Raw genomic sequence first — 27,848 nt, 5'->3', positions numbered from 1 at the left:
CGTGCGACATTTGTTATCGCTGGCTATCGATAGTGACATTGGATTTTATATATATGTACATATATTTATTTTACTGTGTTAAAGTTCTGTAAATATTTAGCGTCAACAGATAAAAATGATAAACCAATAGCCATAGTGGTCGCCTAATTCACATTGTGCTTGGAGGATGATAGAAATTCACCGCGTTTATACCGATGCGAAAACAGCAGCTGCCAGTTAACATAGTTGAAAAAGTAAAAAAAAAATGCAATATGCATAATAGTTATAAACGCAAAACAGGAAATACAGGATATTGTTTAGCTAAATCAAGAAGCATTGCTAAACACAAATATTGCTGAATGGTCAAAGCACAAAAAGATGCAGACGCACGCAGACAACAAAAGCCATAACAAAGTGCTCGAACCAAAATAAATGCATATGCATGAGAGTATATATGCATGTATGTGAGAGTGTATATATGTTATGTATCAAAATGTGTTGACTGGATTCTGATTGGATCATTGAAATACAATAAACTGTGTGGAACAAGCACGTTCACTGATTACATTTACAACTATCAAGATCTTCAACAAATCTTTATGTAAGTATATAGAGACAGTGGCTACACACCTATTATCAACAAACACACACCCACCTGGATTGTGATAAGAAATGAAATGAGAACGCGCACTAAAAACGTGCATCTCTGCGTATAGCTTTATAGCTAGATTCTTTGGCCATTTTGTATTTTATTTTTAATCAGGCCTTCCAGTCGTGATTTACTGAGTAGCGTAACCGTTAATTATTTGCCAAGTGTAAACACTCTTACGCATAGTACCGTTATCGCGGCATTGTACTTTTCCACCGCGCTGAGCGTCTCTGTCATCATCCAATTGGACGCGTGAAAGGGCCAGCGCATGGGCTAGTATTTGCGAGTGCGAGCAGGTAAAGCTTACAGACACACACACACGCACATGAACAGAGAGGGTAATTCTAACTGCATTCTGAGTGGATTCCACAATTCTAATTGCATTTGTTAGCTGTGTCTATGCCTTTGTATGTGTGCGTGCTTTACTTTTTTGTTTTGTTTCACGTCGCTCTTGTTCACGTTCATTAATAATTAGCCGCGCTGTCGCTCTTTTTTATCATGAAGCGACGTCGCCCATGTACTTTTGACATTTAAAATCCAATCAGCAAGAATCAAGAGTCGTATGCGTGAATTGGAATGTCCCCTGATAGCTAAACGCTTATACTGTTCCGCTTGCAGCTCAACTTTCGCGCTCGAATATGTCCGACGGGGTTAGTGTGCTGCACATCAAACAGGAGGTGGACACATCATCGGCTGGCGGTGCCAGCAATTCGTGCTGCAGTCCCAGCTCCAAGGCAACCACCGCCCACAACAATTCGAGCAACAGCAACAGCGGCATGAAGTCCTCGCCATCCGTGTCGCCAGAGCGCCAGCTCTGCAGCTCGACCACATCCTTGTCCTGCGACCTGCACAACGTCTCGCTGAGCAACGATGGCGACAGCAACAAAGGAAACGGAGTCAACAGCGGCAGCACTGGCGCCCAAAACTCGAGTGCTAATGCGGGCAGCGGCTCGGTGCGCGACGAGATGCGTCGCCTCTGCCTTGTCTGCGGCGATGTGGCATCGGGCTACCACTACGGCGTGGCCAGCTGCGAGGCCTGCAAGGCCTTCTTCAAGCGCACCATCCAGGGCAACATCGAGTACACCTGCCCGGCGAACAACGAATGCGAGATCAACAAGCGACGGCGCAAGGCCTGCCAGGCGTGTCGCTTCCAAAAGTGCCTGCTCATGGGCATGCTCAAGGTACGCTCGTTCTCTCTGTCTGCCTCATTGTATAACAATCTTCCTCATTCCAGGAGGGCGTTCGCTTGGATCGCGTGCGCGGCGGCCGTCAGAAATACAGACGCAATCCGGTGTCGAATTCGTACCAGACCATGCAACTGCTTTACCAGTCCAGCACCACATCGCTGGGCGACGTCAAGATACTGGACGTGCTCAACAGCTATGAGCCCGATGCGCTCAGCGTGCAGGCACAGCAGCAACAGCAACAGTCGCAGCAGCAGCAGTCGCAGCAGCCCCACACGACCAGCTTGAATGATGAGGCCTCTTCGTCCTCCGGCAGCGTGAAGCTGGAGGTCAGCAACGGCACCTCCAATGGCACTTGCATTTTTCAGAACAACAACAACGATCCGAACGAGATACTTGGTGTACTTAGCGATCTCTACGACAAGGAGCTGGTCAGCGTCATTGGCTGGGCCAAGCAGATTCCAGGTTTCCTGGACCTGCCACTGAATGATCAGATGAAGCTGCTGCAGGTCTCGTGGGCAGAGATTCTGACGCTGCAGACAACCTTCCGCTCGCTGCCGTTCAATGGCAAACTCTGCTTCGCCACCGACGTCTGGATGGACGAGCTGCTGGCCAAGGAGTGCGGCTATACGGAGTTCTACTATCACTGCGTTCAAATAGCGCAGCGCATGGAGCGCATTTCGCCACGGCGCGAGGAGTACTATCTGCTGAAGGCGCTGCTGCTGTCCAACTGTGATATACTGCTGGACGACCAGAGCTCGTTGCGCGCCTTCCGCGACACCATCCTCAACTCGCTCAACGACGTGGTCTACCTGCTGCGCCACTCCTCGGCCGTCTCGCACCAGCAGCAGCTGCTCCTGCTGCTGCCGTCGCTGCGACAGGCGGATGACATACTGCGTCGCTTCTGGCGGGGCGTGGCACGCGACGAGCACATCAACATGAAGAAGCTGTTCCTCGAGATGCTCGAACCACTGGCCAGGTGAAAGTCAGCCTCAGCTCCAGCTCCAGCTCCAGTAGCAGATTGCCAGTCGATTTAGCTTTTAAGTTCAGGTGCAAATATCGATATAAGCTAATTTAGTTACTAAACTACAGTTGTAAGCATTCAACAGAGGTGTAGCTCATAGATAGTGTATATAGTTTGTCTGTGTACGTGGCTAATGCGTAGAGAAAAAGAGTAAAGAGTAATTCGTATTCGAAAACTTAAAGAACCACATTTAATCAACTACCAACTATTCTACTAATATATTGTACAACAGATAAGTGTTGGCTGCGGCCCAGGCCGAAGTCGAAATACCCTTGCAGGTGGATATAGTTTGTGTAGAGTCAGGATATGTATGATCAAGATTTGATGAGGACCAATCTATTCACTGAGACTGCTACGCGTCTATGGGCTATATAGTTAACTGAGCAGCTCATGTGAGTCTGAAGTATTCAAGAGGGAAGAGCAGCGGAATGAGCCCAGCTGACTTAGTCGGACTGACATACGTATACTTAACAAATACAGTTTACACAAGTGTGTGTCTAAACTGGGCCAACTGCAAGGGCAGGGAGAAGGCAGACTTAACACATACGATAGATTTCAATTTAGCTTAGGCAAAGACAATATTGAAGCTGTACGACATTGTCCTTGGAGTGCAGGGTATTCCCGGGTATTGCACACTCGGAGACTGCCACCACGAAGCACTTGAACTAACTGTAACATGGAAACTAGAGGGGAACTATCAACACGTTGATAGCTGGAACCTTAGTTGGCGGCAGGCCGAGAACACCCTGTGTTGTGACTTAAATATAGTTGGGGCCTTAACTGAATGGGCGGGGGCCATGGTGAATGAGAGCAGCGGGATGGGGAAGCCATAAGATTAGCGCTATCGTTGGTCATCTTTACATTTGTTGCAGACTAGAGACGTGTGTGTGTTCCAATTACAATAATTGAGAGGCACATATTACTGATGTTGGCCGTGGAGTTTGATCTAGGGCAGAATGCGCTGCAGATCGGGCGAGTCAAAGTACTTGCGGGAGCTCTCCTGGAAGCGGTCGCTGCGCGCGAGCTCGTTGCGGAAGTATGATATGGTTTGCAGCAGGCCCGACTCCAGGGGCACCTTGGGCTCCCAGTTGAGGCGCTTCTTGGCACGCGTGATGTCCGGCTTGCGGCGCTGCGGATCATCCTCCATGGCCTTGATCTGCTTCACCTCGCTCTGCCCGCCCACCAGATGCTTGATGATATTGGCGAACTCGCCAATCGTCTGCTCCACGGGATTGCCCAGATTCACGGGCTGCGTGTAATTGGAAGCCATCAGTGCAATCAGGCCATCCACCAGATCCGAGACGTATTGAAACGAGCGCGTCTGCTTCCCGTTGCCATAGACCGTGATCGTCTCATTGCGCAGCGCCTGCAGTATGAAGTTGGACACGACGCGGCCGTCGTTCATGTGCATCCGCGGCCCGTATGTGTTGAAGATGCGTGCCACGCGCACTTGCACCTTCTCCTAAAAGCAAATGGAGCAGGCGTTAGCATTAACTCCCATCGGATAAAACATTAAACATGTAATATTCCCTATCTTATCAATTCTGCTTTATCGCTAGCTAACTCAAGTGCTGGCATCCGGAACTCCGAGGCATTGTCTCTGACTGAAGGTCAATTTCGGAATGTTTTCCGGCAGCACACGTTGCAGTAGGACGGAAACTTTTTAAGCCACCCTCGCCTCGTAGAAACCTGATATATATTTATACCGTATAGATAAGGCCCGCTTAAACCAGTTAGTCTTTTGATAGGCTTGATTTGTTTATCTTCTACTCAAACAAATTAATTTAATGCATCGCTGCACATTCCAATTAGATTGATACCAATCAGATAATCGAATGACGCCAGCGGTAGTCGCTTAGCCATAGAATGATATACATATGTATAAATGTATATGCATTAAAATATCAGTTCAGATACATATAGGGAGAATAGATTCTTCTTATATCAGTTCACCACGCTAAATAATTCCAACTGGCTTAATTAGGCTTTCCTTATAAGGCACATTCCGCTTATAGCCCAAGTAGAATATACATCAGGTAGTCAATGACGTCAGAACTCACCTGCTTGGCATAGGCATAGCTGAGCGTCTCGGAGACGCGCTTGCCCTCGTCGTAGCAGGCGCGTGGACCTATGGGATTCACATGACCCCAATAGGTCTCCGGCTGCGGATGCACTGTGGGATCTCCGTAGACCTCCGAGGTGCTGGCAATCAGCACCTTAGCCATGACCCGCTTGGCCAGTCCCAGCACATTGATGGTGCCCATAGTATTTGTCTTTATTGTCTTCACCGGATTGTACATATAGTGGGGCGGCGATGCGGGCGACGCCAGATGATAGATCTCGTCGATCTCGATGAACAGCGGATTCACAATGTCATGGTGGATGAGCTCAAAGTTCTCGTGACCCAACCAATGCTCCACATTGCGCTTACGCCCCGTAAAGAAGTTGTCCACCACAATTACCTCATGTCCCTGGATCATCAGGTCGTCCACTAGATGGGAGCCCACAAAGCCGGCGCCGCCGGTGATCAAAATGCGCTTCCGATTCTTATAGTTGAGATACTTGACCTTCGGATATTTGCGTGGCGTGCTGGCCTGCAGGGAGCGCACCTGTTCCTCCAGCTGGGCCAGCTGTTCCTTGGTGTGAAGCAGCTCCTGTCGCTGCTGATGCAGAAGCGCATTTTGAGCCTCGTAGGCGATTTGTAGATTGCGCTGAACAGCATCCTCGGTGGGGGGCCACTGTCGTTGCTCCTCGACCCCGTGAGCAACGGAACTAGCTCTTGGCACGCTAGTGGCGGGAGCGATCGCAAATTTGTACAAATAGATGAGGGCCAGGCCAATAATTGAGCTGCCCGAAACAATTTTAATCCGCTTCTTTGTCAGGCTCATTCTGTGTACGACAACTATAGCTGACGTTGCTAGAATTGAGACGCGGTCGCTGTTCGCGTGCGCTATTTGCTCTTATCAGCAACTGTGCATGTTTATTTATGTTCTCTGTAGTGTTGTTTACCCACCATTCAGCGATGTAATTTTAGTGCGCATCGAGTTGCGATCAGCTGTTTTCGTGCTGTTCAGCACAGCTGTGCTGTTGGTGGTATTAAATATCAAATAAATTGACTAGCATCGGGTGTTTTATTCTATTGTAATACAGAAATATGTGAATTCTTTAAGCATGTTTACAAACATATACTTTAACAATTAAAGCTGAAATTTGAATTCAACGTCAACGTTTCATGTCTGAGACGACACTATCGACAACTATCGATAGACAGTACTGAACGTTTTTAATAAATTTTCTGTTAATCACTTGAATTTAACTGGTAAGTATTGTTGCTAACATGTTTTCAAATTTCATTTATATGTACAGTTCACACACATTTTTTTTTACATATATATTTAAATGAGAATGAAAATCGATTGCTGACAAACTACAAATTAGGGTGGCCATTAAATATTATTTAGTTGTACATCTTATGTGCGAGATCTGGCAGCTGCGTTAGTGAGTCAGCTGCTAATAGTTTTGCGATTTCATTGCAATTATTTTTTTGCTAGCACATATTAATAAACTTCTTACAAATCCTCAAACGCAACAGAGAAATGCCGAACGATAATGCACCCGCAGCCAGCCCAGATGATAACAATGAGCATGAACTAAGGCAGAAGACTAAAGAATTGGCAAACGCATCGGCGCAAATGCTAGCAAGCGCCGTTGCCGGCTTAAAAATAAAGAAGCCTGGGTCGACGGAAAACGAAGCCAATGAGAACGAGTCGGCGCCCGCAGCAGCAGCAGCAGCACCACCGCCAGAACGGTCAACGCTAGCCAAAAATGGCGCCTATATATCGTTAGACTCTAGTAAGTAAAACAGTGCACGAAAATTCAATTGGAATGGGCGGCACACAAAATGAGGTTAGGTCCGACCAGAAATATACTGTGATTGTGTGTGTGCGGCTTGGACCATGCTGAATAGGAAGATCAATATACGGAGTATTTAATAATATTTTTCATTTTAGGCAAACAAGCACTGCTGCAGGCAGTCAATGAAGCAGTGAGCTTCACACGGCCACAGTCGAAGCAATTTACATTCTGGTCAACGCAACCGGTGCCAAAGCTAAACGAACTGGTGACCACAAATGAGTGCATCGAGCCAAACAAAGAGATTTCTGAGATACGTGCCGAGCCGTACACCTTGCCCAGCGGTTTCAAATGGGTGACAATCGATGTGAACGATCCCAACGACAATAAGGAGCTCTATACGCTGCTCAACGAGAACTATGTGGAGGACGATGATGCCATGTTCCGTTTCGACTATCAGCCAGAGTTTTTAAAGTGGTCCCTGCAGCCACCTGGCTGGAAGCGTGACTGGCATGTGGGCGTGCGGGTCGAGAAGTCGGGCAAACTAGTGGGCTTCATTTCGGCCATACCAAGTAAGCTGCGCTCGTACGACAAGGTGCTGAAAGTGGTGGACATCAATTTCCTCTGTGTGCACAAGAAATTGCGCAGCAAGCGCGTTGCCCCCGTGCTGATACGCGAGATCACACGTCGTGTCAATCTGACCGGAATCTTTCAGGCTGCGTACACTGCGGGCGTGGTTCTGCCAACGCCTGTGGCCACCTGTCGCTATTGGCACCGCTCGCTGAATCCTAAGAAGCTGGTGGATGTGCGTTTTTCCCATTTGGCTCGCAACATGACCATGCAACGCACTGTGAAGCTGTACAAACTGCCTGACCAGCCCAAGACAAAAGGCTATCGTCGCATCACGTCCAAGGATATGGACAAGGCGCACAAACTGCTGGAGGAGTATCTAAAGCGTTTCTCCCTGTGCCCAGTGTTCACCAAAGAGGAGTTCCGTCATTGGTTCACGCCCAAGGAGGGCATAGTCGATTGCTTCGTGGTCGCCGATGAGAAGGGCAACATTACCGATCTGACCAGCTACTACTGTCTGCCCTCGTCCGTGATGCACCATGCCGTGCACAAGACCGTGCGTGCCGCGTACTCATTCTACAATGTGTCCACAAAGACGCCTTGGCTGGAACTAATGAACGATGCCCTGATCTCTGCGCGTAACGTCCAAATGGATGTCTACAATGCTCTCGATCTGATGGAGAATAAGAAGTTCTTTGTGCCGCTTAAGTTTGGTGCCGGCGATGGCAATTTGCAGTACTATTTGTACAACTGGCGCTGTCCAGCCATGCAGCCCGAGGACATTGCCTTGATACTCATGTAAGACGGTTGGTGGTGGATGAGTTGAAGAACCCGCAACAAAAAATGCACGTTAACAAAGAGGGAAAAGGAAAATGAAAAATGATTAAAAATACAAACAAAAACGAGACAGAACTTGTTGACATTCTCGCCGAATCCACGTTTATTTACGCGCAAGCCCTTAATGTCCTCACCCCGCCCCACATTCTTGAAGGTTTATCTTAATTGAATTAAGTATTTACGCAAAAATTAGTGCACTATTTCTCTGATATCTTGTATCTTGTAATTCCTCGTTTAACGAAATTTTTGATTTTCCAAGTGTCACATGGAATGCATTTTTAATTGCAATTGCAAAGCTTGAATACTATTTAAAAAATAAATAAATCAAATGAATACTACAAACTGAAAAAATAATTCTTTGAATAGACGTTACACGATGTGCTCCGCGAGGATGGATACAGATGACGCATTGGAACTAACGTCTCAATTGGTAAGTTTGAATACGATTTTAAAAGCATTTCAAATGAATACGTGCACAACTAAATAATCAAAAAGTATACTACGGATATTTAAATTGTAGTCAAGATCAAATTTTGGCGCCTATCGCATTAACACTTTGGCATTTTAGCAGTCTGGCAGCACCTGCAAAAAAGCGCGCGCTCAGCAGAAAAACAGGTGTGTTATGCTTGTGTGCATTGCTGTAGGTAATTTTGCTTAGCTGTTTTTAAATGTAGAATCAAATTGAAACCAATGGACGAATCAATTTATAAAGACAAGTATCAAAAGTACAAGCTACGTGTCAAGCTATGGGAAAAAGATTTCAAGAAGAAGCACGGCCGTGTGCCCTCGAAGGTGAGAGAGATTTAACTGAATGCTCTGTGGTACTGAAATTATAACTAAGTTTCCTATAGTACGACATAAGAGAGGCCAGTCAGGAGATACGCGACTCCTACAAGATGTACTACAAACTGAAGACCTCGTTTCTTGAGGAGACGTTGAACGATGTGCTCTGCGAGGACGGATTTGATGTGCTGGAAATGACGCAGTCCGAGGATCTGGGCGTCACTTTAATGGACCAGAGCCCCGAAACGGAGAGTGTCAATGGCGGACCCCAGCTGCCGATGGACATTACAGCGCTGATGCAGCAAAGCAAGGAGAACGCCTTCTCAAACATCAAGGAGCTGCCCACGCCGCAGGCTCTGACGAATCTTATGAATCGTGACGAGAATCATGTAATACGCAAATTTGAGGCTGTCGAAGAGCTGGCGCAGAACGTGAGCGCCTGGGGCGAAAATGTGAGCAAGCAGCAGCCAGTGGTGGCAATGGTGACGTCGCCAACCGAGTTAACCAAGCCGAGAACGCCCTGCGTGAAGCCGAGTGTCAGCAGCAAACTGTTCCAATCCTCGCGCAGCTTTGCCAAGCGTAATCCTCGCAAGCCGCTCTCCCGCGGCGCTCTCAATGTGAGTGCCACTGGATCGATGGCTGGTGCAGCTGGAGAGCAAGAAGAGCAGTTGCCTGATCTAGAGACCATACTCATACGCAAGGCGCAGGAGCACAAGGCAGAGGTGATTGCAGCTAATGCTCTGCTGCTTACCGATCACAAAGGGCCAGCAAAGGAGCCCATCAAAACGCACGTCGACGAAGGTTGGCTGCAACGCAACACAGCTGAAAATTCGCTGGAACAGCCAAGAAAACTGCCGGTCAAAGAGCCCAACAACAACGCGACTCCAGCTAGGAAAACCAATTATGGCTTGTCCAATTTAGATTTAAGCAAGCTAAGGCCAACTGACTCCCCATTGCCAACGCCTCCAGACGAGTCGAAGCCAGCGGATTCAGTTGAAAAGGTGCAGGAGTCGCCTATAGCTTCAGCCTCAGCTCCTATTCAAGCTCCTATTGAAGTTCCAGTTCAGGCTCCAGTTGAAGTGGCAATGGAAGAAGACTTCGACTCCAATTCCGATTCTGTTGTGGCCGACAGCGAAGAGGAAACGGAGCAGCCGGAGTACAGGCACATAGCCAAGCGTCGCCGCATCATGCCCACAAGCGAATCGCCAGGAACGGTGCCTGAAGTGGATCCTCATCCAAACGATCCCGACACAACCGACGAATGCAAGGAGGATAAAGATTTCTCAGCGGGCGAGGATGGCGACGCCAACTACGAACCAGAGCTGCCCAAGTCCAAGCGCAAGCAGGCCACGGCCAAAAGGCAGAAACCGAAGGCTGAAAAGAAACCCAAAGTGGAGAAGGCAGCCAAGCCCAAGGGCACGAAGGCAGTCAAACAGAAAGCAGAAAAGACTGACAAGCCAAAAGTGGAGAAGGCAAAAGCCAAGTCCAAGTCGAGAGCGAAAGCAGCTGCAGCTGCAGCTGCAGCTGCCGACCAGGCCGAGGAGGAGCTGCAGGAGCAGCCATTGAACCCCAAAGATCTCAAATATGTGCTAGCGCTCGAGTCGGGCGATATAACCTGCGTGCCACGCATCAAGCTCGACGAGCTAGAGAAAGCTGACGAGACAGCTCAGCGGTATATTAGCAACTTTGCCAGTGGCCGGCCCGCAGGGGAAGCTGCTGCCTCCTCCTCCTCTGCCTCTGTGAACGAGAAGCGAGCAGCTGCACGTCTGAAGCTGGAGGCGAGGATCGCGGCGGGTAAGTTGAATGAGAACTTTGTGACGATCAACATACAGAAAAAGAAGTTCTCGCGTGGCAAAAAGACCGTCAACTTCAGTAAGTACAAGAAGCAGCAGTGGAGGCACAAGAAGCGAGTGGCTGCGCTGGCAGGCCCCGACATGGACATGGGTGGCTGCGATGGAGGTGTGTTGACCTGTTTCAATTGCGGCCAGGTGGGTCATTTCGCGCAGCAGTGCAAGATCAAGGGCGATACGCTGTTGCCGCTGAGCGCGCAGCTGGAGGAGGACCCGTCGCCATTCCCCACGCTAGCTGAGGTCGAGATGATGGCCACACAGGGAGCCCTAGCGGCGCACAGTCGCAACATTGAGCGCCTGCCACAGGCAGCCAACACAAATGTTATTTATCAGCACGCTGACTCCAGCAGCAGCAGCTGTGATGAGGAGGAGGATGCTGAGTCTGGCGCAAATCCTTCTGCGCAGCTGAACATGTCCAGTGATGAGGGGGACATTGATTTCGAGGCCTTGGATGCAGCTGTTGATGCAGCACAAGCACAGAAAGTTGAATCGCCCATTAAGAGCTATGTGGGCCATAAGATACCCGAGCAGTTCCTCAAGGAAGCCGGCCTGGATGCCAGCGCATCGAATGGAGGGGGACCAGCGCGAACTCAGCATGGAGGTGTGCAGCCCCTCTACGAGCTCAAGGCGGATGGCAGTTTGCAGGACCCGACAGACGAGGTCATCGAGGCGCTGCACATGTTTGGACACAGCAGCTTCCGCAAGGGTAAGCTATATCCGTTCATTAGATTCACTGATATATGGATGCCCCGTTGCAGGTCAGGATCGTGCTGTGATGCGCATACTCAGCGGCATGTCTACGTTGGTCACCCTCAGCACGGGCAGCGGCAAGTCGCTGTGCTATCAGCTGCCCGCTTATCTGTACAGCCGCCGTCTGGGAGCCATTACATTGGTCATCTCTCCACTGGTGTCGCTCATGGAGGACCAGGTGACGGGCGTGCCGCACTTTCTGCGCGCCCACTGCTTGCACACGAATCAAACGCCACAGCAGCGGCTCAAGATTCAGCAGCTCATAGCCGACGGCGAGATTGATATACTTCTCGTCTCGCCAGAGGCTGTGGTCTCGGGGGAGCGTGCCACGGGCTTCGGTGCCATCTTGCGGCAGCTGCCGCCCATCGCATTTGCTTGCATCGATGAGGCGCATTGTGTTTCCCAGTGGAGTCACAACTTTCGTCCCAGCTACCTAATGATATGCAAAGTGCTCAAGAAGAATCTGGGCGTGCAGACGGTGCTCGGTCTGACGGCCACAGCGACGTTGCCTACTCGCATCAGCATCATCGAACATTTGGGCATCACGGATGGGGAGCATGGCATAATAAGCGACACACCCTTGCCCGATAATCTAATACTCTCCGTTTCCAAGGATGAGAACCGTGACGCGGCACTGCTGCAGCTGCTCAACAGCAAGAGGTGGGCGAATCCTGAGTTCCTCGGTCTTACACAAACTATTAACTACCTTCTGTACCCTTCGCAGATTCGAGAGCTGTCAATCGATTATCATCTATTGCACGCGCCGTGACGAATGCGAGCGAATAGCTAGTTTCATTAGAACCTGCATGCAGGACAAGAAATCGAATCAAGCACCCGACCAGACGAAGAGAAAGCGGAAGCGGGTGAACTGGCAGGCAGAGCCCTATCACGCGGGCATGCCCGCCTCTAGACGCCGCACCGTGCAGAACGCCTTTATGGGCAACGAACTGCGCATTGTGGTGGCCACCATTGCCTTCGGCATGGGCATCAATAAGCCCGATATTCGCGCTGTTATCCACTATAATATGCCGCGGAATTTCGAGAGCTATGTGCAGGAGATTGGACGCGCTGGACGTGATGGTCTGCTGTCGCATTGCCATCTGTTCTTGGACCCCAAGGGAGGGGATCAGAACGAGTTGCGTCGACATGTGTATGCCAATTCCATTGATCGCCATGTCATACGCAAGCTGCTGCAGCGCATCTTTGTGCCCTGCAGCTGCGATAAGCAGCTAGATGCGAAGAAGAACTCTGTGGAACCTAGGGCTGCAAGTGAGGCAGGCACACGGGAGCATATCTGTCCCGGACATGAGATTGGCTTCTCGGTGGAGAAGACAGTCGAAGCGCTGGACATACCCGCCGAGAATATATCAACGCTGCTCTGCTACATGGAGCTGGAGCCACGCTGGTGTATGAATGTGCTCAGCTCGGCGTATATCATGGCCAAAGTGATATCCTACGGTGGCCCCAAATATCTGAAGTAAGTTAATATGTATAATGCGAGTATAAACTATTTATATATTATTTAAATATACTCCCTTACTGCTCAGACACGCCGCCAAAGAATGTCCTCCCCTGGCCATGGCCATCGCGCTGCAGATTAAGAACAAAACATTCAAGGAGGATGCAAACATTATAGAATTCTCCGTCGTAGACATCGCGGCCGGCATTGGCTGGAACAGCGGAGTGGTCAAGTATCAGCTAAAGAATCTGGAGTGGATGCAGGGTGTGCAATAACTCGTACTCTATGCAAATTATATTGGTATAACATATATTCTGTACTTACTAGTCAATGGCTATCCAAAGCGTTCGCCCATCTCAGTAAATTTCTTTGACCTGGGCTTTCGCATCAAGGCGCCGGGTGACTTCACAGAAGCAGAAATTGACGACGCCCTTGACACGTTATACACTCGATCGGTTATGCAGGAACGCACTCAGCTCATCCAGTTGCAGTACGTGGCTCATGGGTTGTCCGCCGTGGCCTACAGCTCGTGTGGACAATGCTGCTCAGTGGATTTTCCCCAGGATCGCTGTGCCCAGTTGAAGGGCATTGTACGCAACTACTTCCGCAACGACTATCCACAAGACTTGGAGCTAGAAATTGAGGTAAGTCTTAGAGAAAAGGTTTCCCAAAAAAGATCCACTATAACTCTTGACCATTCTCATAGCCAAGTGATGTGCCGGATGATCATATTATAGCTGATGTGCATGCTTTGATCAACATGTATCCCGACAATACGTTCAGTGGGCGCAATATAGCGCGTTTGTTCCATGGTATTTCTAGTCCGAATTACCCAGCTGTCATGTGGGGCCGTTGCAAGTATTGGCGTGCCCACACCAAAGTTGATTTCAATCGCATACTCAAGTTGGCCAACATGGAAATCGTTAAGCGGCGCACGTGATAAATTTGTTTTAGAGACTTAGTGTTTATTTTAATGTTCATATTTTAAATAAAATGATTACCAAGATTCATACTTAAATAATCCGCATAAAATGGTCTCAAACACAAATGAAATACCGGAAGATCTAATAAAATTCAAAAAGACCGCGCAGCTGAATCGTGCGTTACGATTGGTTCATATGAACCATTTGTCTTACATTAAATCGTGGAACAAGCGATATCTTTTAATCGACGCATCTCTAGCCGGTGTTGCTCGTGCGCTTTGTTTGCTAAATCAACAACAACAGTTCAAGCTAAAGTTATTTGTATTTTATATATGTATATAAGGTAACATCTGTGTAAACTATCGGCATATATCAAAAAAGATCGAATAAGGAAACAAAATATACGTAAATCCACGCATCGCATATGCTTTGTCTCCACTCGAGATTTAAGTTACATTTCAATTTTAAATTTCGATAGACATACCTCAAAATATATTGTGTACTCAATCAAATTGATAGCGCTTATCACTAGTTAAGCCGCTACCCCCTTTCAATTGCACAATTGATAATCATTCATTCAGTTGTGGTTGCTTCTTGTGGAGCCACAAAATTGACTGCGTGGCTGTAAATTGCGTTGGTGTGCGTGTTTGTTTCTCGCTCTGAGTGGTTGTGTGTGCGTGCGTGTCTGTAAGTGGGTGTAGCCAAAGCCGAAGGCATCGCGTGTCAAATTGCGGTAAATGTTATTAGTCTCTCTCCTTGCAGTTAAGCGACAGTATTCAGTGGCATTATGTTTACCTACGGCAGTTTGGCTCTCCTGCTTTTAGTGGCATCAACAGCTGTGAAAGCTGATGATAATGAGTCCTGTTACTCATTCGCTGGTGGCTCAGTTTATCCCGCCGGCGAGCCCAAGGGTGACCATCAATTGCAGTACACTAAGGCCGTCAGTAAGTGACCAGATGCGCTAAGCTTTTACTTCTTACCAGATTAAATGCCATATATTCAACAGTTTCCAAGCCTGCGCCACAGTTCGAGGCCACCGCCGTGGTCAACAAAGAGATTGTGCAGCTCTCGCTGTCCCAATATCTGGGCAAATATGTTGTGCTACTCTTTTATCCACTGGACTTGTAAGTTAAAAATAAACCCTTATTCGTACATATAGTTATACTTCAATCATATGCAGCACATTTGTTTGCCCCACGGAAATAATTGCCTTTTCGGATCGCATCGCTGAATTCCGCAAAATCAATACGGAAGTGATTGCTGCAAGCGTTGACTCGCACTTCACACACCTGGCGTGGATAAATACGCCGCGCAAGGAGGGCGGCCTGGGTAATGTGAAGATTCCCCTTCTCTCCGACTTGACGCATAAGATAAGCAAGGACTATGGTGTGTACCTCGAAGAAGTTGGTCATACACTGCGCGGCCTCTTCATCATTGACCAGCGCGGCGTCTTACGCCAAATCACAATGAACGATCTACCTGTTGGCCGATCTGTGGACGAGACGATACGTCTCGTACAGGCCTTCCAGTACACCGATACACATGGCGAGGTCTGCCCAGCCGGCTGGAAGCCAGGCTCTGATACGGTAATCAATAGCATATAACGCAATTGTTGCTTTATTTATTTCACTGACATGTGTTCGCAGATTGTGCCCAATCCGGAGGAGAAAACAAAGTACTTTGCCAAGAACAACTAGGCATTTTCTACTTAGCCTGCCTGCACAACCCACCAAGATTGGCTAGCAAATATATTCAAATTTAAATGACTGAAATATAAATAAAATGAATGCACACATTTTCCTTAAAAAATATATATGTATATATATATATATATATATATATATATATATATATATTCCGGGCATTTGTACATAAAAGCAAACTGATGATTATTTGATAGGGCTTTGCGATTATTCATGAGATTCCGAGTAGAGCTTATATACTAGCAACACTCTGCAATAGAAATGAAGTGTTGAATCAGATGTGCTTTTGGACAGGAAAGACTTACCAACAAAATGACGCCACCAAGGATTAAAGCTTTATAATTCGTATTTAAGCTGGAAGGAAACGAAGCAGAAAAATATGATGACTCCGTAAAAAGAGATTCCAATATTGGAAACTCTTTGGTTATAGTTCCAATCTGATGGTCATGCGAGTCCCATATCTATTTACCAGATTGTGATAAAACATAAAAATATATGTATTAATATTTATGTATTTGCGATATACGCAGAAGTACAGACCGCCAGTGTGACCTTCCCTATATTTTTATAAATGGGTGGACCGTCAATAAAAATCACTTCCTTGCCATTAGCGTCTTGAACGACATATTCAGTATATTTGTAAGAAATGATCTTCAACACTTCGCCAATATAATGTCCAGGAGGTGCATAAACTTTTATTTTTTTATCACAGACGTTGAAGCAGGGACACAATGCGCAACTACAAGGATGGTCCAATTCCACTAATTTCGTTCCCGACTTATCCACAAGATCCATTTTAAATGGATATGAACTATCAAAAATAAATTGAAGGACCGACGGTCTCTCGAGACCCCTATAGACATTCTCGCCCTTTCCATTTTTAATCTGAAACATGAACTTTTTTGACGTATATTCTTCAAATGGCATCAGCCTCTGAGACACATAAATCTTATCCAAAGAGGACAGTACTTCAAGACCCCGTGTTACACGGCTGTCCGATGGAGCAACCATCCACACCTCGTCTTCTTTGCATTGCATATATATACAAATAAATGTTCTATATTCATTCTTATATATTCATTCTATATTTGCACTCACTTTTCCTTTTTTCTTCTGTCTCTTTTTTGTCTTTGTCACCTTTCCTACTAGACGATGGCATCTCTCCAAAAGCTTTTGGCACTTCTTTCATTTCCATTGTGATATATATATGTATCACAGTATATACAAAGAATAAGTCCTTTCTTTAAAAATCTAGAGTATTGTAGAGTGTATTAATATTTACGAACAAAATTTCAAACTTGCCCAAATTGTCTGACTTAAATTCTACTACATGCTTCATATTTTATGTACGTGACTATTTCAACTGTTTAAGCAACAGATTACTTGAATATCTTCATTTGTTTTTGAAAGGGCCCCCTAAGCGCGCAAAACTTAAAATAAAATATGCAGCCCTCAAGTTGTAAGAGACATCTCAAAGAGACTCGCTCTCTCGCCGCAGCGATGCTTGATATTCTGATGTATATGTACTTACTCACTGCGGCCATTCAACAAAATGACAAAAAGCTCAGCTGCAGTTAGAAACAGATATAGTTCGATGGCTGGTCACTTTAATCTTCTCAGTGGTGACACTCCGAACAGCTGTTCGATAAGTTCGATACATTTCTATTACGAAGGAGTATGTTCATCATGTAACACACACATATGCATATATATATGTTTGTGTGTGCATGTGTATACATATTTATTTGTACATACATATATACATCCATATCTACATAGAAATGTATAATTCTCTAGGACAGCCTATGAAGCGACGACATTACAACGCCTTTCCTTAACTATTTCCCTATTTCCCTATTTCATAGTTGCTGATTTGCTTTTTTTATTTTCTGTTTAGTTTATCAGTTTTAAAGAAGTTTTTACCACACTTAACGAAGTGTTTTTATTTTTATACCCTGAACCCATTTTCAATGGGAAATCAGGGTATAATGGTTTTGTTGAAATGTATGTAACAGGGAGAAGGAGGCGTGGCAGACCCCACAAAGTATATATATTCTTGATCAGGGTGACGAGCTGAGTTGATTTGGCCCTGTCCGTCTGTCTGTCCGTCTGTCCGTCTGTCCGTATGTATGAACGCGTCGATTTCAGAAGATATAAGAGCTAGAGACTTCAAATTTTTTTTAAAATGTCCGTAATTACAGCGCGCATATCAAGTTTATCATTAAAAATCGATAACTCATCTCGATATTTTTTTATCGATAAAAACCCTTATCGAAACCCAGTTATAAAATTATATCTTCTACACCTTTATTGCTAGAGTCTCCAAATTTTTAATGTATGCTTATATGCAATTTATACAATTTCGGTTTTTGTTAAAATTTACCCCCCACCTCTAAATTCACCCCCTCACCCTCACTTTTGTAAAAAGCGTATTTCAAATACTAGAGACTTGTGCTTTGGCAATTACATGCATATTCATGTTATAATCATAATCTAAAAGTTTCATGAAGATCGTACGTCCATAAAAAAAGTTATTAAACAATTAAGTTCACATAGTAAGCGCACACTGCAGCCCATGCGTGTTTATGCATGGTTGCTTGTGTGTGTATGTGTTTGTGTATGTGTGTGTGTATGTGTGTGTGTGTATGCGTTTGTGTATGTATGCGTGTGTGTGTGTATGTGTGTGTGTATGAGTGTGTGTGTATGTATGCCTGTGTTTGCGTACGTGCGTGTGTGTGTGTGTGCGTGTTTCTTGTGTAAGCTGAAAGTCGCGAAAAAGTATTGAAATATCTATTGCTCCAAGGGTTCAGGGGATCTCGTAGTCGAGCAGTCTCGACTAGAGCTTTCTTACTTGTTATTTTTATTTTTTACTTTTATTGTAATCATTTATTTAATATATTGCAATGCTTGATTCTGTTTTAGGTGTTGTGGATTGCATCTCTATTACATAAATTGTATTTTGTTTTGGCGCGCTAAACGTAAAGCTTAAAATGTAAACATATTTTGTTTGCTGGTGTGTATTTTGTTTTGTTTGTTTTGCATAAACAATGAAAACTTAAATGAAATACTTAATAAAAAAGATCGCATGAAACAATGTGTGTGTTGTGTGTGTGAGTGTTGGTTGTATGCTCCAGCTCCAGTGCGCATCCAGAGTTTAGTCAAACAAATCCAACTCCAACTCAACGGCAGCCAAATTAGGAAACGTAAAATAAACTGTAATTGAACAGATATGTAGATTGAAATAAACAAGTTAGCTGTGTTTGTATATATGTAGATAAATAGACACTTAATTCAGTCATAAACAAAGCATTCAATACAAAGAAATGGGTTATGGAGTGACAGCTCTGATTGCTGATGTATTTCGCTTACCCATTGCAATTTGAGCCTGGTTTTTGTTTTCTTCTATTTGTTGTTAATGGACAGACGTTCGACACTCGCGAGCAGCTCGTCCGCTGTCTGTGATACGACCTGCTCCTGATCATCGCTGGTGCTTAGATTTTGTAGACGCTTCTCGAGTGCCGACAGATCCTCCAGCTCCTGCTGCTGCTTGACCATGTAGCGCAATATAAGCGTGGTCAGCATGCACATATCTTCCAGGATCGTTGCTGTCTCCGGGGTGGGATGATCGTAGCGATTGCGCAGCAGTCGCAATTTAGCCTCCGCCAGTTCCAGCGGCGATTTACCGCTCCGATCATACATGTGAACGCTGGCGCCACCCTGCAGCAGGATACGCACAACCACATTGAAGTTATTTGAGCTGGCCGAAATGACGGCCAGGTGGAGCGGCGTATTACCCAGTGAGTCGACCACGTTCGGATTAGCTCCATACTTCAATAGCTGTTGCACAATGGGTATATAGCCCCGGCAGGCAGCCAAATGCAGTGGACTACGATTAAATTCATCGGCGGCATTTGGATTGCCGCCCGATTCCAGAATCCGATTGAGCAGCTCAATATTGCAGGTGGAGGCGGCGGTGCGCAGCTTGCGATTGTTTGACTCGGTCAATATGTTGTTGTAGCTGCAGTACATCAGTCGCTTCATGCGCGGGCGCATTTTAAAGCTCTTGCTGCTCGATGGCAGTGTGCTCGGATGTATCAAACTCGGCAGATAGTCAACGTTCAGCGGCAATGGCGGTAAATGGGGTAGCGCAAAATGTTCTCGCTCACCTCCTGCGCCGACCCCTCCCCCTCCTCCTCCTCCTCCTCCACTACCTATACCTCCACCACCTCTGCTATCTCTGGTCAGCTGGAATGTGTTCGCATTTGGATTCAGATTGGGCCATTCGCCGTGTGTGTTGGGCGACGATGTCGGCGTTGGTGGCATCACTGGTGGCGGTGGTGTTATCATAATGCCCTTCGACACGGGCATCGTGGGCATAGACATTATACTGGGCAGCTCTGATTCTTGTTCGATCGCTATTGCCGCTGGCACTGGCACTTCTTTGCCCGAGTCCACACGGTCATTGGACATGGCCGCTTGTCTGTGCGTGCGTGCGTATGTTTCTATTTACAAATTTATTGCGTAGCTTTTGCGTATGCACACATCAATTTTTTTATCTTTTTCTTCACGCGCTTCTTACTTTTGTCTGTATTGTTTGTATTTTTCTCGATTTTTTTCCTGTTTACATTTTGTGCGAGGTGCTGCCAACTTATCACGATTGGTGCTGCCAGCGCTTGCGCACCAGGTGGCAACGCTGCACTATTCTGTGAGTATCGCAAATCAACAAAAGCTCATTTCATCATTTAACCGATGAAATATTTCCATATTTTATATTCATTTAATATTTATTTAATATATTCATTTAATAATTTTTGTTGTATATATATTATTGGATAGAAAAAATCCTATTATTAAACACTTATAAATCTCATCCTTTATTAAATAATTTGTATTTAATACAATAATCTTGTTAAAATAACTATATTTTGATTATTAAACTTGTCCTTTAAGAAATCTTGACTAATGCATATGCTCAGAAAGTACATATGCATGTATGAAGCAATTGCTTCAAGGAAAACATTCATAAACTATGAAGAATATATCCATAATATTACATCAAAAACATTTATTCAAAATTCGTGCTCATCTATTTAAATTGCTATCAAAACGGCACGGAATGTTTAAATATACAATATATAATTCAATTAGCAAAAATCAAGTACATACATACAATAAATACGTGTATTAATAATACAGATTTTGGACACGAGGTTCAACATATCTAGATTTCTTAAACAATAACACAATATTTCCAAAACTTTAAATTATGCCTTGTATGGAATCCTATTTTTGGATTTTATTTGTTTAATTTCTGGCAACGGATTTTCGACTGGGTCAGTATGTTAAAAGAGTGGTGTGCGTAGTGTGTTTAGTTGTTTCTGTATGTGTGTATAGGTGTGTGTGTGGGTGGGTGTGTGATTTAGACCGCGGGAAAGGGTGCTGAGAAAAGTGTATAAAACAAATAAAGAAGATCAATACACAGCTGTGGTAAAATGTAAACTTTTGAAGCTAAATGCCAATTGTAGCGGTCTAAATCCGTCTTACGCGCTATTTCAAGAAATTGATCATCTCAATGATTTTGTTACGATTGGTGTGCATGTATGCCTTGGTGTGCCAAAGCATATTGATAAGCTTCTGATCGTTCTTCTCGTCCATGGCAATGTCCTCGCTCAGCTGCGGATTGAACCTAAAGTAAGGTATGCCAATGGTGCTGCACCAGGCGCGGGCGCGATCAACGACCCGTCCATCCGAGCAAGTGGCCTGGTCCACAAGCAGATTACCTGCAAGTTGGAGGCAGTCAATCAATAAACTGTTACAATTCATTAAAAAAACGTGTTGCTATTACCAATCGTAGATATGCCGTAAGCCAATTTAGCCGTATCCCAGATACTTTCAGGCCGGAATACATCAATATCCTTTAGTTCCGTGACGGGTATGTGACCCGTGCCAAGCGAAACAACCACTGAGACGGGCACAGCTTCTGCTTCGCGTCCAACACTACGCAGCGCCATGTTATATTCATGGATCTCAGTCATGGCATCCAATGTTGGATTATTGGCGATAAGTCCGCCGTCCAGGAAGCGTCCAAATGCACGGAAATATGATGGAGCTGCTCCAGTTGCACGAGCAGCACGCCACACTAGCTGTTCCTCAGGTTGTGGCGGCGGTATGCGTCGATTGCCTGGCAAAGTTCATCAATTGAAATGTGAATTAGATCCGAGATGAAGTGATTAATTTAATTTCATTGTTCTTACTTATGGAAGTCACAATGCCTAGTATATCACTGGCGCTGGTGTAGTTGCGGAACAGATGAAGATCGACGGGCTTACGATCTGCCATAACTCCAGTCACCATAATCTTGGGATGCTTAATATCTGTCATGACATTAAACTCGCCCAGATTATCCTTAAGTATTGCCTCGAAGTATTCGCTATTATACGGACGCGAGCCCACAAAGCATTGTTCCTTCATGCGTAGGTAGAGACCCATGCACTGCCGCATGGTCTTGCCACACCCCAGGCCCAAGGCCAGTATGCCGCCAGTGCTGGTGCCGGCGATCCAATCGAACATATGTATGATGGGCGTTCGCGACAGCTTCTCCACCTCGAGTAGCATTTGGACGAGCACTAAGCCACGTATGCCACCGCCATCCAAGCATAGCAGACGCCCGCGTCCGTATGGCTTATCGCCGACTTCTCGAGCAATGGGAGATGTGGGCGACGGCAGCTGTTCTGGACTAGCTATGCCCGATGGCGGCGTGGCCGTAGCACTAGCTATGCTACTCGATGAGTTCTCCTTCTCATCTGCATTCACTTTAGTGGTAAACATGCCCAAGAGAGCGTCCATGATACTCTGACCCTTTTGCTCCTTCTCCGTATCAACGACGACAGGCATTCTGTATGGAAGGTATGAATGTTTAGTAAAAGTAAACAAATCGTATCTCTGTCTACTCACTGTGGGGGCTGCTGTTTTTCAATGATTCCATTGGCTGCTGCGCCCAGAAAGCCGCTGACCATTTGTCGACTGGTGGTTGCCAGCATATTTTCAATGTGCTCTCTCTGCTCCACGGATTCTGGTGCCTCTGGCGGTATGCCATTGTAGGAGCCCTTGGGATTGCAGCCGGGCGGACACTTTGAATTCGGGTCGGAGCAACGCTTGGCACCCACCGAATGCAATATGTATAATATTTCGTCCTCCTTGCTGCCGCTGGCATCGTTTCCAACCATGTGACGCGGCGTCTTTCCCGCCTTGTTCTTCAGATTGATGTCACAGCCGAAGACCACCAGACATTGGACAATGGGCACTAGTTTCTTCTCGATAGCTATGTGCAGAGCAGCATTCCCCTCATTGTCCAGCACATCGATATCAGCGTCGTGCGCCAGGAGCGTGACCACGCACTCGAAGCGATTGCGAGCCACCATAACATGCAGTGCGGTGCGTCCATCGAAATTGGTGGCATTCACATCGCATCCCTCCATGATGAGGGCGTGCAGGGTTTCTCGAGAGGAGCACCAGTGCAACGGTGTCCCGCCATATTTCATATCCTGGGTGTAGAGCTTGCTGGCGTTGGTGCGTAGGAACGAGGCCACCGATGTGGGTGTCGATGTCTTATACAGTTTGCTAATATTCTTGGCATTCAGGTTGACATCGGCGCCTGCGAGCAGCAGAGCCTTCACATTCTCCGGCTTGTCTGTCAAGCAGGCCAAATGCAACGGCGTGCAACCGTCCGAATTGAGGTGGTTCAGATTTACAGTGCTGTTCTCCGTGAGCAGCTGCAACGAAAGCGGAACAGTTGAATGGTTGAGAGCAGATCTAACCAAGTCTTCGACTGTCACTCACATTGATGATCTCTTTGGATGTGCTGGCGGCATAGTGGAATACCGAATTGCTGTTTATGTCCAAGTGCTCGATTTTGCTAAGAGGCAAAAGCAGCTTTACCATTTCTATGTGACCCTGTTTGATGGCCAGCTGAAACGGCGACATGAGTGTTGTATGATCTGCCACATCGATACACTGCAGCACCTTGGGATTGCTGATATATTCAACCAGATTGAAGTAGGCAACCAAATGGGCCAACGTCCACGACGGATTATCCGAGAGGGCATCGCACACCTTTTGCAATCCATTAACATTGTAATACTGCAGGCGAGAAATAATTAATATGATTGTTTCTGATGCCATTATGCTGGTCACATACTTCCTTGACAATGCCCACAAAGACAGGCAGACGCTGCATAAAGGTATTGAACTTCTCTTCCGCCTCCTGCTGGACGGGCGAACGGTAGAGACTGAAGGAAGTGGTGTTTGAATCGGAGGTGGGTCGCTGCAGCACAATCTCGTAGACGGCGCGCTTATCGCTGCTGTTGTAGGGCGGCGCGAACAGAACCATTGCATCATCCCTCGCCATAACCTGCAAGGTGCCCAACGATTCGCTCTTGATTTCCAGAACTTTGTTCGGCGGAGTATCTCCGCCCAGCAGGCGCTGCAGCACTGTAAGTTCAAGTAAGCAAATAAATACATATAATTATAGTACAGTAAAACCGCAAAGTACAGTAAGACGCAACAATTGGTAAAAAGGACAGAACGCAAGAAAAAACAATACCAACAACCATAACAATTACGAACATCAAACATAGAACATTGAGAAGCAAATACCAAAGCCAGAGGCGAGTGCTCCAAAGGCCATCCAAGCCATGGCTTCCGTATATATCAGCAGGTATGTATATGATGCGTATTTGAGCTTTGGAATCTTTCTTGATTATGATGTTATACAGATGGAGGGCAAAAATGTCAGTGCGATTTGAGATTTGAATGTGTAAGCGATGAATCTACAGAAAATAAATGTATTAACAATATGAATTGTTAGTTGCGGATTTTGCGCTTATTACGTAGAAGATTTTTCTCTATCCGAAAGCAAGACGGGAGAGGGAGAGAGCGAACGAATGAACAGGGGACACGGCAAAACAATGCATTGTTGCCAACAAATCAATAACATCCGATGCTCTACACAAATAATCGCAATTAGTTGCACATATGTATCTATTGGGCCAAACTGGAATGCACCATTTAGTTATATTGACCTAAGCTTAAATATTAGCTAGTAAGTTAGAGTGAGACGCGTGACACGAGCAACGCAGGAACAACATTCTTAGCTGGGGGAACGACTGCGCGTGATTCGGAACATTGGCTTGGTTCGTGTTCTAGAAATAGCAGAAAATAATTGCACTCATCTCATCTCTAAGATGAGCACTTAACTACCGCAATTATTTTCATATATGTATGTATATATGTATATACATTTGTCCGTCACAATCGTCTTATTGAAACCGTTATGACACATGTCTCGGATAGAGTATAGAAATGTGAGGGCCGTTGCCGTGCGCCCTCATCATTTTTTTTTTTTTTTTTTGCAGCGATTCAACCGTGACTCAACTAGATAAACTGATAAAATGCTTTGTGCTCTGAATGATTTTTATGCATATTATATACGTTTAAACAAGGGCAACCGTTTTTGGCCAACATTAATGCGGTGCCCTTTCGTCTTGCTAGCCTTGCACTCTGTAACGCCACATTTCTCGTTCTTTCCCCATTTCAATTTGGCGTGCCACTCAATCAATATGGGAGAATGCTTTTCAATTATCTTTCTTTTGATTGCGTCTGTGTGTTAGTGTGCCTGTGTTAGTCGTCGAATGTTATTTTTGTTGTCCAAGTTGAATTTAGCCAATGTATCAGATTTATAACAAAACCAACCGTTAAACATTTCGCCGCCGCTTATTCAACACCAAATGCTTTTATTTTGCACACTTTTTTAAATTCACTGCCAATTCGTCGTTGTTACTTGCTGATTAAAGTAACTATAAGCCGTCCCGTCCGACCGAAAGAATTACTCTTGATAACAAGTTCGTTCAACGTTCTACCTTTCGTTCTTTTGAATCGGTAACTCACTCAACAAGTTTCATAGCAATGAGCAAATCACACATACGAATTATTGCAATTGTTATAAAAGAAAATTAATTCAAAAGCCCACATTTGTATTATTGGAAACAACCTAATAGCAATTACTTTTCTAATAAAAATTTAATTTCTTGTACAGTAGCTATGTTTTGAGATACTCTATTGCTTGCACTCGATAGTATATCTCATACAGTTATCGTTAAAATATAAAATATCGTTATCGTTCAATTTAGCAGCCTATGGCTCTAAAACCTTACAAGCTTAAATATTTGCGGAAAACTATGATATTTAAACATTTAAAGGAATTAAATAAAAAATATTATATATCAGCTAATTTAAAAATATAGATTTAAACAAAAAGATAAAATATTTATACAAATGTAAATAAAAATCGCACACTTATGTAAATATGCATATATAAGCAAGCCGAAGGCCTTAGTAGCCAGTGCTTTAATTGTTAAGTTAGCTCATAATTTTAATTATAGTTAACTGTTATAAATAAATAAATAAATATTAATTATATAAAAATATATTTAAGTATATATTTATATTTATAACAATATATAATATGCATATATTTTCATATTATAATTATCTGCTTCAAGACGCAATCAATAATTATTAAATAAACATGTTATTCATTATTGATTGGGGAATGGATATTTCGAGTCAAATAAGTACATATGTACTTATATATATACTAAAATATGTATGTATGTATTTATAATATAATATACTATTATTATCAGTTCGGCAGATAATTGCGATCATCGAGAAAGTTGATTAGGAAGCGTTCTTCTGCGCGTCGCGGCACTTTCCATATCATAGATAGGGCCTACTTAGAGATATTCGGTGGCTATAAAAGCTGCAGTTCTCGGGAGACTCGACATCAGTCTCTGAAAATTCAAAACATGAAGGCTTTCATCGTTCTGCTCGCTCTGGCTTTCGCCGCCCCCGCTTTCGGTCGCACCATGGACCGTTGCTCCCTGGCCCGCGAGATGGCCGACTTGGGCGTTCCCCGTGACCAGCTGAACAAGTGGACCTGCATTGCCGAGCACGAGAGCTCCTACCGCACCGGCGTTGTTGGCCCCGAGAACTACAACGGCTCCAACGACTACGGCATCTTCCAGATCAACGACTACTACTGGTGCCAGCCTGCCAGCGGTCGCTTCTCCTACAACGAGTGCGCCCTCAGCTGCAACGCCCTGTTGACCGATGACATCACCAACTCCGTCCGTTGCGCCCAGAAGATCCAGCGCCAGCAGGGCTGGACTGCCTGGTCCACCTGGAAGTACTGCGATGGTGCTCTCCCCTCCATCAACGACTGCTTCTAAGCTACTCTTCCCTTCTTGATTCTTGAATATAATACAAAATTGCTTGAAACACTGACTTTTATCTATTTATATATTTACAACGCCTCTAGTGGGCGGATCGTGAAATTCTTAAAACTATATAGTTTTTTTTATCTCCGTAGCGATCAGCTATGCTGCCGCTGGGAGCAAAAGTTTAACGAAAATGTTTGTAAGTTAACAGGTGAACAAAAGTGTGTGCAAAATGTTCGTTAGCATTGCCATTAACATTATACTGTTACCATACTGTTATTTAACAGAATAATAAAAGTGCGGTAACTGTGTACTGCTAATATACTGTTAATTAACACTTTTCACCCTTCTATTCATTTCTGTTCGCCTAGTACTTCCAGCATTTCTATAGCTATTTTGGTAAAGCACCAGGCGCACAGAAATCAGAAGTAGGTGCAAAATGCTCGTTAGCATTACCATTAACAGCGTACTATTACCATACTTTCAGAGTAACTTAACAGAGTAATAACATTATTCTGTAATATTAAAATGTTACCCTTTTCAAATTTTGGCCTCAACGGCCACAACAACAGTCTCCTAAAATTATGCAACTATATTTTGTAAGGAGATATTTGTAACCGTTGATTTTTGAATTTTAATTGAAGAGGCGCTTTAACTGATAAAATAAGAGATATTTTAGAATACAATGTACAGCAAGAGAGCCAAATAGACTGTATGCGGTACGGCTTGGTATTCTGACTGAATACTGCAAAAGAATACTCTTCTAGAAAAATCGAAATGAAAATAAATATTGTTAAGAATAAATCCATATTAATTTATTTACTGCTCTATTTCTGTCTCATTCAAATTCTATTTGTTCTCCATTTATCTCTATTTCTCGCTCTCGCTCTCTCTCTCTCTCTCTGCGTGTATCTCTCTATTCCTTCTATTCCTTATCGCACTCGCTGTCTTCATCCTATTTCTCTGCATTTCTATACCTCCTACCTAGCTACCAATTCACCCAGATCCA

The 27,848-nt window shown here is 45.0% G+C and overlaps 9 protein-coding genes across 13 annotated transcripts; 5 read left to right on the top strand and 4 right to left on the bottom strand.

Moving 5' to 3' along the window:
• Window positions 1–17: 17 nt before the first annotated feature.
• On the top strand, window positions 18–3,011 carry LOC6586458 (steroid hormone receptor ERR2). Of its 2 annotated transcripts, none has more exons than XM_015160363.3 (3): window positions 18–580; window positions 1,247–1,809; window positions 1,863–3,011. In XM_015160363.3, the coding sequence occupies exons 2-3, from the start codon at window positions 1,267–1,269 to the stop codon at window positions 2,793–2,795; spliced, it is 1,476 nt and encodes a 491-aa protein (XP_015015849.1). In that variant the 5' UTR covers window positions 18–580; window positions 1,247–1,266; the 3' UTR covers window positions 2,796–3,011. The 2 variants fall into 2 exon arrangements, with proteins under 2 accessions (XP_015015849.1, XP_002012072.1); XM_002012036.4 differs by lacking the exon at window positions 18–580 and adding an exon at window positions 666–924.
• LOC6586457 (UDP-glucuronic acid decarboxylase 1) lies at window positions 2,998–6,028 on the bottom strand. Its single transcript, XM_002012035.4, has 2 exons — window positions 4,897–6,028; window positions 2,998–4,298 (listed from the first exon to the last, which is right to left on the bottom strand). Exons 1-2 carry the CDS (start codon window positions 5,722–5,724, stop codon window positions 3,783–3,785), a joined length of 1,344 nt encoding a protein of 447 aa, XP_002012071.1. The 5' UTR covers window positions 5,725–6,028; the 3' UTR covers window positions 2,998–3,782.
• Window positions 6,029–6,217: 189 nt separating this feature from the next.
• LOC6586456 (glycylpeptide N-tetradecanoyltransferase) lies at window positions 6,218–8,319 on the top strand. 2 transcript variants are annotated; one of them, XM_015160362.2, is made up of 3 exons: window positions 6,218–6,334; window positions 6,429–6,688; window positions 6,847–8,319. In XM_015160362.2, the coding sequence occupies exons 2-3, from the start codon at window positions 6,433–6,435 to the stop codon at window positions 8,058–8,060; spliced, it is 1,470 nt and encodes a 489-aa protein (XP_015015848.1). In that variant the 5' UTR covers window positions 6,218–6,334; window positions 6,429–6,432; the 3' UTR covers window positions 8,061–8,319. The 2 variants fall into 2 exon arrangements, with proteins under 2 accessions (XP_015015848.1, XP_002012070.1); XM_002012034.4 differs by having other exon boundaries at window positions 6,314–6,688.
• A 375-nt stretch (window positions 8,320–8,694) lies between these two features.
• Window positions 8,695–13,969, top strand: LOC26527634 (ATP-dependent DNA helicase Q4). The gene is made up of 7 exons (XM_015160361.3): window positions 8,695–8,887; window positions 8,947–11,434; window positions 11,487–12,138; window positions 12,203–12,955; window positions 13,026–13,201; window positions 13,265–13,581; window positions 13,644–13,969. Exons 1-7 carry the CDS (start codon window positions 8,786–8,788, stop codon window positions 13,875–13,877), a joined length of 4,722 nt encoding a protein of 1,573 aa, XP_015015847.1. The 5' UTR covers window positions 8,695–8,785; the 3' UTR covers window positions 13,878–13,969.
• Window positions 13,970–14,102: 133 nt separating this feature from the next.
• On the top strand, window positions 14,103–15,671 carry LOC6586455 (peroxiredoxin-2). 2 transcript variants are annotated; one of them, XM_015160360.3, is made up of 5 exons: window positions 14,103–14,203; window positions 14,623–14,804; window positions 14,867–14,984; window positions 15,041–15,446; window positions 15,507–15,671. In XM_015160360.3, the coding sequence occupies exons 2-5, from the start codon at window positions 14,648–14,650 to the stop codon at window positions 15,555–15,557; spliced, it is 732 nt and encodes a 243-aa protein (XP_015015846.1). In that variant the 5' UTR covers window positions 14,103–14,203; window positions 14,623–14,647; the 3' UTR covers window positions 15,558–15,671. The 2 variants fall into 2 exon arrangements, with proteins under 2 accessions (XP_015015846.1, XP_002012069.1); XM_002012033.4 differs by lacking the exon at window positions 14,103–14,203 and adding an exon at window positions 14,262–14,547.
• On the bottom strand, window positions 15,462–17,046 carry LOC6586454. Its single transcript, XM_002012032.4, has 4 exons — window positions 16,662–17,046; window positions 16,104–16,588; window positions 15,869–16,024; window positions 15,462–15,813 (listed from the first exon to the last, which is right to left on the bottom strand). The coding sequence occupies exons 1-4, from the start codon at window positions 16,756–16,758 to the stop codon at window positions 15,796–15,798; spliced, it is 756 nt and encodes a 251-aa protein (XP_002012068.2). The 5' UTR covers window positions 16,759–17,046; the 3' UTR covers window positions 15,462–15,795.
• Window positions 17,047–18,417: 1,371 nt separating this feature from the next.
• On the bottom strand, window positions 18,418–20,227 carry LOC6586453 (ankyrin repeat domain-containing protein 54). The gene is made up of 2 exons (XM_002012031.4): window positions 18,933–20,227; window positions 18,418–18,776 (listed from the first exon to the last, which is right to left on the bottom strand). Exon 1 carries the CDS (start codon window positions 20,031–20,033, stop codon window positions 18,966–18,968), a length of 1,068 nt encoding a protein of 355 aa, XP_002012067.1. The 5' UTR covers window positions 20,034–20,227; the 3' UTR covers window positions 18,418–18,776; window positions 18,933–18,965.
• Window positions 20,228–20,613: 386 nt separating this feature from the next.
• LOC6586452 (85/88 kDa calcium-independent phospholipase A2) lies at window positions 20,614–25,465 on the bottom strand. 2 transcript variants are annotated; one of them, XM_002012030.4, is made up of 8 exons: window positions 25,314–25,465; window positions 24,219–24,391; window positions 23,761–24,053; window positions 23,403–23,702; window positions 22,518–23,335; window positions 21,818–22,458; window positions 21,409–21,744; window positions 20,614–21,343 (listed from the first exon to the last, which is right to left on the bottom strand). In XM_002012030.4, the coding sequence occupies exons 2-8, from the start codon at window positions 24,256–24,258 to the stop codon at window positions 21,111–21,113; spliced, it is 2,661 nt and encodes an 886-aa protein (XP_002012066.1). In that variant the 5' UTR covers window positions 24,259–24,391; window positions 25,314–25,465; the 3' UTR covers window positions 20,614–21,110. The 2 variants fall into 2 exon arrangements, with proteins under 2 accessions (XP_002012066.1, XP_015015845.1); XM_015160359.3 differs by lacking the exon at window positions 24,219–24,391.
• Window positions 25,466–26,406: 941 nt separating this feature from the next.
• LOC6586451 (lysozyme A/C) lies at window positions 26,407–26,906 on the top strand. The gene has a single exon (XM_002012029.4). The coding sequence runs from the start codon at window positions 26,429–26,431 to the stop codon at window positions 26,849–26,851; it is 423 nt and encodes a 140-aa protein (XP_002012065.1). The 5' UTR covers window positions 26,407–26,428; the 3' UTR covers window positions 26,852–26,906.
• The last annotated feature ends 942 nt before the right edge of the window (window positions 26,907–27,848 follow it).

This window comes from Drosophila mojavensis, unplaced genomic scaffold, assembly GCF_018153725.1.
Source record: "Drosophila mojavensis isolate 15081-1352.22 unplaced genomic scaffold, ASM1815372v1 contig_74, whole genome shotgun sequence".
NCBI lineage: Eukaryota > Metazoa > Arthropoda > Insecta > Diptera > Drosophilidae > Drosophila > Drosophila mojavensis.
The sequence above is the reverse complement of the archived record's forward strand: the minus strand, read 5'-3'. Positions and strand labels throughout refer to the sequence as shown.

What these genes read in the sequence shown, in the direction of transcription:
- LOC6586454 (XM_002012032.4), bottom strand. Translation starts at nt 16,758, where the DNA reads ATGGAAATGAAAGAAGTGCCAAAAGCTTTTGGAGAGATGCCATCGTCT. An exon ending in GACAGAAGAAAAAAGGAAAA is followed by an intron (nt 16,589 to 16,661) that starts GTGAGTGCAAAT and finishes TGCAATGCAAAG; the next exon opens with AAGACGAGGTGTGGATGGTT. An exon ending in TAGGGAAGGTCACACTGGCG is followed by an intron (nt 16,025 to 16,103) that starts GTCTGTACTTCT and finishes TCTGGTAAATAG; the next exon opens with ATATGGGACTCGCATGACCA.
- LOC6586456 (XM_015160362.2), top strand. Translation starts at nt 6,433, where the DNA reads ATGCCGAACGATAATGCACCCGCAGCCAGCCCAGATGATAACAATGAG. An exon ending in CTATATATCGTTAGACTCTA is followed by an intron (nt 6,689 to 6,846) that starts GTAAGTAAAACA and finishes TTTTCATTTTAG; the next exon opens with GCAAACAAGCACTGCTGCAG.
- LOC6586453 (XM_002012031.4), bottom strand. Translation starts at nt 20,033, where the DNA reads ATGTCCAATGACCGTGTGGACTCGGGCAAAGAAGTGCCAGTGCCAGCG.
- LOC6586451 (XM_002012029.4), top strand. Translation starts at nt 26,429, where the DNA reads ATGAAGGCTTTCATCGTTCTGCTCGCTCTGGCTTTCGCCGCCCCCGCT.
- LOC6586457 (XM_002012035.4), bottom strand. Translation starts at nt 5,724, where the DNA reads ATGAGCCTGACAAAGAAGCGGATTAAAATTGTTTCGGGCAGCTCAATT. An exon ending in GCTATGCCTATGCCAAGCAG is followed by an intron (nt 4,299 to 4,896) that starts GTGAGTTCTGAC and finishes ATTTGCTTTTAG; the next exon opens with GAGAAGGTGCAAGTGCGCGT.
- LOC6586458 (XM_015160363.3), top strand. Translation starts at nt 1,267, where the DNA reads ATGTCCGACGGGGTTAGTGTGCTGCACATCAAACAGGAGGTGGACACA. An exon ending in TGCTCATGGGCATGCTCAAG is followed by an intron (nt 1,810 to 1,862) that starts GTACGCTCGTTC and finishes TCCTCATTCCAG; the next exon opens with GAGGGCGTTCGCTTGGATCG.
- LOC6586455 (XM_015160360.3), top strand. Translation starts at nt 14,648, where the DNA reads ATGTTTACCTACGGCAGTTTGGCTCTCCTGCTTTTAGTGGCATCAACA. An exon ending in CTCTTTTATCCACTGGACTT is followed by an intron (nt 14,985 to 15,040) that starts GTAAGTTAAAAA and finishes AATCATATGCAG; the next exon opens with CACATTTGTTTGCCCCACGG. An exon ending in GGAAGCCAGGCTCTGATACG is followed by an intron (nt 15,447 to 15,506) that starts GTAATCAATAGC and finishes ATGTGTTCGCAG; the next exon opens with ATTGTGCCCAATCCGGAGGA.
- LOC6586452 (XM_002012030.4), bottom strand. Translation starts at nt 24,258, where the DNA reads ATGGCTTGGATGGCCTTTGGAGCACTCGCCTCTGGCTTTG. An exon ending in AGCACTCGCCTCTGGCTTTG is followed by an intron (nt 24,054 to 24,218) that starts GTATTTGCTTCT and finishes TTGAACTTACAG; the next exon opens with TGCTGCAGCGCCTGCTGGGC. An exon ending in CATCCAAAGAGATCATCAAT is followed by an intron (nt 23,336 to 23,402) that starts GTGAGTGACAGT and finishes CTTTCGTTGCAG; the next exon opens with CTGCTCACGGAGAACAGCAC.
- LOC26527634 (XM_015160361.3), top strand. Translation starts at nt 8,786, where the DNA reads ATGGACGAATCAATTTATAAAGACAAGTATCAAAAGTACAAGCTACGT. An exon ending in CAGCTGCTCAACAGCAAGAG is followed by an intron (nt 12,139 to 12,202) that starts GTGGGCGAATCC and finishes TACCCTTCGCAG; the next exon opens with ATTCGAGAGCTGTCAATCGA. An exon ending in GGTGGCCCCAAATATCTGAA is followed by an intron (nt 12,956 to 13,025) that starts GTAAGTTAATAT and finishes CTTACTGCTCAG; the next exon opens with ACACGCCGCCAAAGAATGTC.